Source organism: Myotis nattereri (assembly GCF_964212035.1).
Source record: "Myotis nattereri genome assembly, chromosome: 16".
NCBI classification, from domain to species: domain Eukaryota; kingdom Metazoa; phylum Chordata; class Mammalia; order Chiroptera; family Vespertilionidae; genus Myotis; species Myotis nattereri.
Window position 1 is genome coordinate 40,914,593 of NC_138091.1, and position 10,293 is coordinate 40,924,885.

At 59.7% G+C, this 10,293-nt stretch overlaps 2 protein-coding genes across 7 annotated transcripts; one reads left to right on the plus strand and one right to left on the minus strand.

Annotated features, from left to right (window-relative positions):
* Positions 1–623: 623 nt before the first annotated feature.
* On the minus strand, positions 624–8,563 carry KAT2A (lysine acetyltransferase 2A; the record flags this gene model as incomplete). Of its 6 annotated transcripts, none has more annotated exons than XM_081109417.1 (18): positions 624–1,329; positions 1,434–1,518; positions 1,655–1,718; positions 1,798–1,834; positions 1,925–2,039; positions 2,265–2,408; positions 2,835–2,945; positions 4,498–4,624; positions 4,834–5,042; positions 5,132–5,268; positions 5,353–5,463; positions 5,674–5,780; positions 6,530–6,721; positions 6,803–6,984; positions 7,260–7,349; positions 7,446–7,591; positions 7,922–8,045; positions 8,186–8,563. In XM_081109417.1, 18 exons carry the CDS (start codon positions 8,522–8,524, stop codon positions 1,136–1,138), a joined length of 2,514 nt encoding a protein of 837 aa, XP_080965543.1. In that variant the 3' UTR covers positions 624–1,135. The 6 variants fall into 6 exon arrangements, with proteins under 6 accessions (XP_080965543.1, XP_080965546.1, XP_080965545.1 ...); XM_081109420.1 differs by having other exon boundaries at positions 5,132–5,271; positions 8,186–8,539; XM_081109419.1 differs by having other exon boundaries at positions 1,964–2,039; positions 8,186–8,524.
* Positions 8,564–9,780: 1,217 nt separating this feature from the next.
* HSPB9 (heat shock protein family B (small) member 9) lies at positions 9,781–10,263 on the plus strand (the record flags this gene model as incomplete). Its single annotated transcript, XM_081109451.1, has 1 exon — positions 9,781–10,263. The coding sequence occupies one exon, from the start codon at positions 9,781–9,783 to the stop codon at positions 10,261–10,263; it is 483 nt and encodes a 160-aa protein (XP_080965577.1).
* Positions 10,264–10,293: the final 30 nt, after the last annotated feature.

The window sequence follows — 10,293 nt, forward strand, 5'->3', positions numbered from 1 at the left end:
CTACCAGTAACCTGATCTGGCCGAGGGGAGGCAGGAGTCAGACAGACCTAAGCCCTGCCCAGCCTCACCTTACCACCCGCACCGCCAGCAACGGCAGCCCTGCTTGGCTGAACCCGGACGCCTGCTGCTGAGCTCTGCCCGATGGTAAATGAAACTGAAACTGAGGGCGGGGCCAGCCCAGCTGACCGGAGCTCAGCTTTCCGATCGCTTCCCTGCCCCTCGCAGGCCCCGGACTGAGGAAGAAATGCTGCTGCCAGGAAAGCACCATTTGCACCTGGGTCCTGCCGGCCACCCTGCCCCCGAGAGCAGAGTCCGCCCCCACCCCACCCCCACTCCTTCTGGAGTCAGCTGTAATGGTGTCACCCAGCAAAGGCAGACCCGGGGAGATTTGGACCCGCCGTCCAGGCACCCAGACCAGCAGGCACCCGGACCAGGAACAGCCGGGAGCAGGGAGAAGTGGAGGCTGCAGCCAGGCAGGCCCTGGGGCACGGGACTGGGCATGAGGCCTGCTGGGGAGGGGTCCTGAGCACAACCTGAGCTTAATGGGCTCCAGCTTGCAGGAGGTACTGGCAGGAACAGGTCAGCCTGCTAAGGCCTGTGATGCTACTGAAGAAACAATCACACAGAGAAAAAAAAAGAGCTTTATTGATCCCTCCAAGGGATTAATGCCAGGAAACAAATGGTCCCCATGTCCCCCACCCCTGGGGGACAGACAGAACACAACAGTGCAGGGCAAGGCATGGCCCCTCCAGTCCGGGTTGAACTTCCAAAGCCTGGAGCCCCCTCATTCAAGCTAAAATGGTCAGTCCTGCCCTTGAGGAGACAATGACCTGGGCCAGGCCCAGCCAGGCCTCTAGTAAGACACCACAGCTCTGTGGGACCAGGGTTTATGCTCTGGCACCAGCCACCGCAGAGGCGCCGAGCCCACACCCAGGAGACCCCTCCCAAAGTCAATCACAATGAAGGGGGAGGCAGGGCTGAGGCTTGGGGTGCGCAAGGGCCCAGACAGGACTGCAGGGTCAGGGGCTGGAGTGTCTCGAGCTGAGAGGGACCTGGGCACCAGGGCCTCCCGAGCGATCAGAGCAGAACCTGAGGTGGAGACATTCAAGGTTGAGGCTGTGGCCCAAGGCTGGGACTACTTGTCGATGAGCCCTCCCTCCTTGAGCTTGAAGTAGAAGAACTTCTCCAGGGCGCTGGCGCAGCGGCAGTACTCGCTGTCCGGGGGGTTGTACTCGCGGCAGTTGGCGATGACCCGCTGCAGGTCAGCCACAAAGAGCTTCCGGGTCACGTAGTAGCGGCCGCGCAGCCGCTCGGTCATGGTCTTCAGGTCTGGGCGGCAGGGCAGGGGCGGTCAGGGGCTGTGCGGCCTAGTGAAGGCGGGAGCAGGGTTTGGGGTGGAAGTGGAAGGAAGGGGTCGGGTAGAGCATCCTCACCAATGGGGAAGCGGATGACCTCATAGTAGTCCGGCGCCTCCGACTTCTTCACAGGCTCCATGAAGGGCCAGGCACTGGGGTGTGACTAGAGAGAAGAGCTGAGCTGGGACCAGGATCACTGTGGCCCATGCCCAGCTCATGACAGCCGCTCACCCCACACTGGGTCATAAAGCCACAGCCACTGGCACAGGGACCCCCAGAAGGGAGCCCGGTCTCCCCACCTTGATCTGGGCCAGCAGGTTTTTGAGGGTTGTGTAGAGCTGGTCGGGGTCCTTCAGCTCCTTCCTGGGACGATAGATGTCAAGTCTGAGGCTCCTGGTCCCTCTGCCTCCCCCAACACCCTGTCCCTCCACACAACACTCACCCCTTCTCCTTCCCCAGTGGTTTCCAGCCCGTCTCTCCTGCAAAGCGGGGGGTGCGGAGAACGTCCCTAAGAATGCCTGTCCGCACGCCAAGCAGCGCGCCCCTCCCGCACCCAGAGCCCCGCTTACGAATGCCAGGGACACTCTCCACAGGAATCTGCCTCACACCTTCCTTGAAGCAGCTGAGCCCTGGGTACACCTTTCGGATCTGGGCCTGTTTGCGCTCAATCAGCTTCTTGATGATCTGAGGAAGGAGGAGTCTGAGGGGCCAATCCCAGCACCAGCCACTACCCTCCCCGGCCAGTCAGAGGCCCCATCCCTGAATCCAGGTGCCTCCCCTCCTAACTTTCCCAGGAGGCAGAGCAAGAACCAAGATCCTGGCCCTACCTCGTGCATGGACATGTGGTACACATGCTCACCCCACACACGTGCTCACCCCCACATGCACATTCCACAAAAAGCACACCACCTCCTTCTGCTTCTTGATGATGTGGGAGAGCTCCGTGTAGGGGATGCGGGGGTTCAGCTCACACTCCATCAGTGTCGCCCCTTCGTAGTCCTTGATGTAACCCAGGTAGCGGCTCTTGGGCACCTTGATATCCTTGGAGAAGCCCTAGGGAGTGGGAGACACGGCCCCACCCATCGGCAACACTTTTCCAATTTGATGGCCCGTCTCCCAGGAGCAGTAAGGGCAGCTGCATGCCATGGCCCCTCTCTCCAGCTCCCAAATCCCCTCCGACAGTGCCCAGCACAGTGCTCTGCACTTTGAAAGCTCAATCTGTCCCTGGAAAGACTCTAGGTCAGCCCCCTTCCAACTCACCCCCAAGAGCCTCCCAATTCTGCCAGATACCCTACTGCCCTTCAAGTCCTATTCACAGGGGCGGCAGGAGGGAGAAAGAAGGCAGGAAGGAGATCCCTGCAGATATTAGATGGAACAGGGGCCTGGAGCGACTCCCAGTCCATCCACACCAGGAGGCGAGACAGAATGACTCCTGCCCCAGGTGGCCGGCAAGTGTGGGGTGGGTGAGGCGAGCGTCACCTGCTTTTTGAAGTAGCCGATGGCATACTCGTCAGCGTACGTGAGGAAGTAGAGGATGTTGTGTTTGATGTGATACTCCTTCAGGTGGTTCATCAGGTGAGTCCCATAGCCCTGCAGGGGAGGGAGCAGGGCTTACCAGGGGGAGGGGGCAGGCCGGGTGCTGGACAGACCTCAGAAGGGCCCAGGGCGGAGGAAGCACACTGAAAGGAGGGGACACCAGGGGATCCAAGGCAGGAAGTAGGAAAGGCAACCAGTAGAGGAAGGGAGGTTATAACGAGAAAACTGAAGGACACTGGATTTCTAGGCACTTGCTCTAAGTCAGGTGACCAAGTCTCAAGTTGACCAAGTCATGAGGTAGGTACTGCGGCCAACTTGCAGAAGGAAAACCGAAACTCAGCTACATGAGAAAATTTGTACAAGGTCAGGCTGCCAGGCACAGCAGGGCTAGGAGCCAAACCCAACCAGGAAGCGCTGTCCACAGGCTACTAGTTCCTGGAACCTGGCCTCAGAATCGAGAAGGGAAATACCAAGGCCCTGCTTGCCACAGCACACGAACCCTGCAGAGACACTGGCCCCCACACGTGTCAGGACCAAGGAGGCACCACACAGAGCTGGGGTCTGTAAAAGGAGAACCAGGGGCCCTACTAGTGGGTCTGTTGTGATCCTGAGCGGCTAGAAGCCAGGACTATCACCCAGCACAGGGCTGCTACAAAAATTAACTCCCCGATGTATGTAAACATTCTTGTGATGACAACATTTCAGGTCCATGTAAAAGTATTACTGCCCTAATTGGTTTGGCTCAGTGACTAGAGCGTCGGCCTGTGGACTGAAGGGTCCCAGGTTCGATTCCGGTCAAGGGCACATGCCCGGGTTGCGGACTCGATCCCCAGTGGGGGGTGTGCACAAGGCAGCTGATCAATGATTCTCTGTCATCACTGATGTTTCTATCTCTCTCTCCCTTCCTCTCTGAAATCAATAAAAATATATTAAAAATAGATAAATAAAAAATATCAGTGTTACTGATTCTGCCCTGGTCAGGTGGCTCAGTTGGAGCATCGTCCCATACACCAAAAGGTTGGGGGTTCAATTCCCGGTCAGGGCACATACCTAGGTTGCAGGTTTGACCCCCTCTCTCAAATTAATAAAAACATATCCTTGGGTGGAGGATTAAAAAGAAAAGTGTGACTGATTCTCAGGATCCATTTGTCAACAGGTGTTTTCTTTCTTTCTTTTTTATCCTGAGGATTTTTCCCATTCATTTTTTTAGAGAATGAAAGGGAGAGGGGAGGGAGGGAGAGAGACAGGAGAGAGAAACATGGATGTGAAAGAGACACACTGATTGGTTGCCTCCCTCGCACACACCCTGAATAGGGGCAGGAACGAACCCGCAACCCAGGTATGTGCCCTTGACCAGGAATCTAATGCGAGACCCTCTACAGCGTGGGCTGACACTCTAACCACAGAGCGGAGTGAGCTAGGGCGACAGGTTATTTTCTTACTCCACCGTTATCAGAGCACAAGTGCCACCTTGTGGGGAACCGAGGAACTGTTTGGCCACTAAAAGAAGAGTTGGGGGCGGCTGCACCACCACATCCTCTACTCGGATCTGGTCTGAACTCAGAAGCAGGTGTGGGTGGGGCAGGGGCTGGGGGCATGCACCCACCTTGACCTGCTCATTCGAGGTGACAGCACAGAAGACAATCTCCGTGAAGCCCTGGGTGGGAAACATGCGGAAGCAGATCCCACCGATGACGCGCCCGTCCTTGATCAGGGCCAGAGTCTTGTGCTTCCTGAGGGGAGAGGGGACAGGTCATGCTCCCTACCTGCCCCCCAAATGCTCCTCAGGTCCCCATAGCTGTGGTGGGCTGAGCGGTATTCAGGGCTGGAAACCGAAGAGGAAGAACCAGAGGCTGGAGGAAGAGGCCTAGGGAGGGGTGTGGAGGCCAAGGACAGGTGCCCGGATGTGGTGCCCTGGGGCGGGGGCTCTCCTGGGACGCACGGGTCAAAGACGAGGCGGGCGATATACTCCTTGGGCATGCGTGGCAGCTGATGGGAGAAGACATTCTGCAGCCCCACGAGCCAGAGCAACACCCGCCGGTTGGCCTTGGGCGTCAGCGAGTTGCCGATGACGTGGAATTCGATGATGCCGCGGCGCTCCTCCAGGCGGGCTGTCTCGTCCCGGGCTGCATTGGCTGACAGGAGGCTCGTCTGGGCACCAGAAAAGGGCAGTGAGCAAGGACCTCAGGGCCACAAGGGCCACTCCCCACCCCTGCTGGCCTGCAAGCCAGGCCGCCTACCTCGGGCCCCAGCATGGCAGCAGGGTCAGTGATGGTGAGCATGACCTCGTTGACCAGCTCCATGGGGATGTCGCCCATCACACGGAGCCGCTTGGCATCCTCCAGGGTCAGGTTCTCTGGGAGCTTCCTCTTCTCACCTGCTGGGGAGGTCGGCAAGGTCTTCCAGGGATAGGCAGAGAGGTTGGGGGAGGGCTGAGTGGGTGTCAGGGTCAAGTACCCACCTGGCATGGGCTCAGCACCTCCAGAATCCAGACTCAAGGAGCTATTGCTGCCCCCACCCATGGTGGGGCTGAAGATGGGGGCGCTGGGAACAACGGCTGCACTGACTGCAGCTGAGAGAGACAGGAGAATTGGGGGGGGGGTGTTCCAAAGGTGTTGGTGGGTCCTAAAAGGGGATCTGGACCCTCCAACCCCCAGTGGAGCCCTCCTGCATTTTCCCTCCCGCTATTCAAAGCCCCTCTTCCACAGTGGGGGGGCGGGGCCACCTGAGCTCAGCCAGGAAGGCCAAGCAGAGATCTTGTAAAACCTGCTGTGGCACATACCTGGCCGGGGCACCAGCTGGGTCCCCTCTGAGGGTGGCATGGTGAAGCCTGACTCCCAGATCGGAGAGTTTGCCCCGTAGATCTCCTCCTCCAGCATGGACAGGAACCTGTGGGAGGTACAGTCTGTCCCACATTCTAACCAAGGCAGCAGCCTGGGCCAGACAACAGGGCGGCTGGAGGTGGGTCAGAGAGACTGACCCTCTTCTCAGGAACTGGGAGCCTAGGAACAGAGACAACCTCTGCCTTCAGACCAGCAGGAGGTACAGTCCCCTGGCTCCTGGGAGACCCTCGCTGAAGGTAGGAGGACAGGACAAATCCAGGACAGACCAGAGGCCCAGTTTGCCATCGTGTACAGAAGAGGGAGGCAGGGTCTGAACGGATGCCATTCTGTACTGTGTGACCAGGCCGGGCACCAAATCACCTTGGGCCTCAGTATCAAAATGGGGGTCAGAACCCACCCCCTGCTGCCACCTTACTCCCACCTGGTGGCAGAAGGGACACTGGAGGTTCTGGATTAGTCAGTAAAGGCTTCCTGAACGGGAAAGCCACGAGCAGGTTTAAAATAGGCCCCGTGGGAAATAACTGGTATAAGACGTATACCAACTGCAGACACCAGGGGTGTGGGCAGCGGTAGTGTTAGCACTCGGGCCATGTATCTGCCACCCCCTGACGAGCACAAAAGTGCTAGCAAGTTGCGTCTGGGCCGTAGGCAAGTCGGCCAGGTAGACGCCCAGATCCCAGAAGGCTGATGGAGGGAGCGGAGGGGCCAATCCAGGAAGCCTTCCTGGAAAAAAAGGGGACAACAGGGAGGATGTGAACTTGGGGCACAATCCTGATAGGCCAGAAGGAGCCTTACTTGGGGAAGTGGGTGAGGATGAGGGTCCTTTTCTCAGGCACCAGCTTGTCCTTCTCCACCCGAAACTTCTCTAGCAGCTGCCGCCGGGTGACGGTGAAGATGGAGCGAAGCAGGCTTCGCCCAAAGACGTGAGTGGTCTCGTAGCGGGGGAGGCTATCGCAGCTCTGGGGCACATGGCAGTAACAGAGCCATCTGCGGAAAGCGGGGAGGTGATGAGAGTGGGAACCGCTGAGGCTATGAGCGTCTCCCCGTGCTGTTCCCGGCTGGGCCTACCTGGTGTAATTGACCTTGTAGGTAGCCACGTCCTCAGCCTGAGACCTCTGCCGAAATTGGGCAGGTGTCTCAAGCTTCCAGTAGTTAAGGCAGAGCAAGAACATCTTCGAGAGCTCGAACATTGTCTGCCGCTCCCGGGGAGCCAGATGACTGAACTTGTACTGCACAAAGTTTAGCACACCCTGAGAAGGGGTGGGTGGGGGGACAAAACCAGGAAGGAGGTGTGAGCAGCCAGCATGGGCTTCTTGTCCAAAACTGGGGGTTTGCTGAGGGCCGGGGCAAGACTCTCCCCTCATTCCGAGGCTCTCTGTGAAGAGACACTATGCCCCCTCACGGCCCCTACGCACACACTGAGGTTAGCGCAAGACATCCTCCCTTCCTGGAACCTCTCCCCTGTTCCCAGTCTCCTCACTCCTCCAAGATGCCCCCAATTCTCTTGCCCCCTTCGTCATCCCACCTGCTCAATATTAGGCTTCTCAAATGGGGGGCTGCCCAGAGACCCCTCCACCACGGGCCGGGTCATCTGCAGGATGCATTTCCGAAGGAGCTGGAGGTAGAGGAAGAGGGAGGGGCAGAGGTCAAGAGCTGCAGACCCCCAGCCTCCACCCCTTGGCTCACTCACTTGCACGTGGAGAAAGCTCACCTTGAAGAGGTAGAAATAGACCTGCTTGGTGTCTGTGTCCTCCTCCTTGTGAACAGACATGAACAGATTCTCCACGTCCACCACCATCCCCAGCAGCCGGTTGATCTCCTCCTCTGAGACATTCTCCAGGTGGGACACATGGTCCGCTGCAAGGACCGGTGGTAGAGTCGGGGGAAACGGACAGAAGAGATCATCACCCATCTTCATCACCAGCCAAGATACACCCCGGTCCCTCTCTGACCGGAAACGAGACTGACTATTCCTGTGTCAGCCCCTGGGCGGCCCCTTGTATTTCTGTATTGGCAGATTTCCTTTCTCCTCCTTTGGGGCATACACCCTCCCCACCCAACCCCTCCTTAGAAGGCACCCTTGGTTTTTAAAAGATGAAGCTCTGTGGCACTGAAGCCACCCTGCCCAAGCAGGAGCCCGCACCCGCTTCTCCCCCGCCCCAGCTCCAAGGGCACTGCCTGCCTTACCCAAGGGGTGCTCACAGCTGCGGCACAGCTCACTCAGGTTGGCAGCTGGCTGCTGCAGGTCCATGCGGGGTGCGGTGGGGGGCTTGGGGTTTTTCCAGCCATTACACTTGCAGGTCTCATTGGCCTGGAGGCAGAAGGATCCGTCAAAAAGCCTGTCTGTATCCCAGGGACGAGGAGCCTCTCCCCAGCCAGAGCTTCGCTTCCATTGCCACCCGAGCCCTAGGATGTCCCAAACCCCGCCCCCGCCCCAGGCCCCGCCCCCACCTTGCAAGCCGAGAAGACCCCTAGTTTCTCAAGCTTCTTGGCGCGCGGCAGTCCCCGGACTTGCGCCTTCCTCTGGCTGGCGCGCTGCTGCTGGCTCAGGCCAGGTCGAGCCGGATCCCCCCCGCTCCCGGTACCCCCACTTCCTACCCCGGGCCCCCCCGTCCCAGCGCTCCCGGCTGGAGCTGCAGCTGGAGCGGGGGCAGGTGCCGGAGTGGGAGCCGGAGTCGGCGCCGAGGCCGGGCTGGGAGTGGGAGTCGGGGTGGGGGCGGGGGCGGGGGACTGAAGGGGCCGGGGCTGCGCGGCCGGGGCCGGGGTCGAGGCCTGGGAAGGTTCCGCCATGGCCTCCCCCGCAGCGGAGCGGCGCGGCGCGGCGCTCCCTGCCCTAGGGCCGCATGGGCAACGGGCGCGCAGTACGCAGGCGTCCCCGACCCAGAGCTTGATGGGAGTTGTAGTCTTCCACCGCTGCTCCCTTCGCCTCCGCCTTCCAGACTTTTCTATCCCGTCTCTTGGTCCCAGACAGCCAAGTGAGGCCCGAACCAGCACCCCAGAAGGATTTCTCCTCACTGTTCCTCTCTTGAAGGCGTCCAGGGCTGTCAGGGTCGCTGTCCTCTTGGGGATCTGGTGGGGGGACTCGGGGGCTCTGCCCTCCTCTCAAGCCCCGCAGGTGAAGTGCAGGCCTGGGGACTGAGGTCGAGCTGGCTGCCCCGCACATCCCCCTCCCACCCCTACCCTGTCCCTGTCCCACATGTCTCCGGAGACAAACGTCAGCCACGGAGATTAAGCAGCAGCGGTGCTATTTCTTGACCTGTTGGGATCATGCAACTGTACCCTTTTGTGCACTTTTCTGTATGTCCGTTATACTTCCATAAAAAGGGTTTATTATAAAAGTGATGCATACCAGAGGCACGGCCACGGTGGGGACGAAGTAGAGGCCGAGGAGGGCGGGAGTTTCCCCCTGTGTTTGGGAACGGCTCTCCTTCAACATCCTGGGAACCTTGAGGGCCGCATCCTAATCGTTGTGGTCCCTGAGCCCAGCCCACACCTGCAGCACAGCAGACCCAGGATGGATGGAGGAAGCCAGAACGATGTGTCCACCTCCCGGTCTCCAGTGTGTCACAGGATTGTGCCTCGTCAGAGAAAGGCAGGACGTTCCGAACATGGAAAATGGATTACCCTGTGTTCACACTCCAGTCTGGGAAGGGGGTGTCCCGATGGCTCGATGTCATCTCCACTCTGCGCTGATAATGGGCCCATTGGTAATGGCTCCGGCCTCCTTCATCATCTCCAGTTGGACCCTGCGACGGAGGTGGGAGGGGCCCAAGAAAGGACCCAGGATAAAAGCAGCAGAGGGCGTGCCAGGGCGAATGACAAGCTGACCGCGGCGGTGGGAAGTGCACAGAGGACCCTGAACTCTGACTCTGCAGAAGGGAAGGGCGTCCCGTTGAACGGAGCAGAGCTGCTGAGCGGGAGCGGAGCTGGGTGGGGCGCAGGAGGACCCCCCCCCCCCCCCCCCCCGCTCTTGGGTCCCGCCCCTGCGCGAGCGCCGAGCGCTAGACTCAGAGCCTCGTGCCCTCGGACAGCGGTTGCTCACTCGGATGCAGCGGGTCGGTAGCGGTCTCCCCAAGGGGAGCCAGGTGGCGTCCCGGTCTCCCAGCACAGCCCGCACTGGGCTGAAGAACCAGGTGGCCACGCTGCCGGTGCAGCCGCTCGGGGACGATGTGTCAGCTGTGCGGAGCAATGTCCACGTGGAGAACGGTTTCAAGGTGAAGATGGATGCCCAGGGCTTCAACCCGGAGGAGCTGGTGGTGCAAGTGGACGGCCAGTGCCTGACAGTGACGGGCCAGCGGCAAAAGGAGAGCCACGGCTCAGACGGGAGCGGCTACCGCATGGAGCAGAAGTTGCACCGCCAAGTGCTACTACCACCGAACCTGAATCCCGCCGGCATGACCTGCTGCTTAACACCCTCGGGCCAGCTGTGTATCCGAGGCCAGTGCGGGGCGCTGCCTTCCGCTGAAGCCCAAACAGGACACTCCTCGAAACTCAAGAGTCACCGCTCTAAGGGTTCCAACTTAGCCTGACCCCATAAACAACCGCCATAGTGAGCAGCA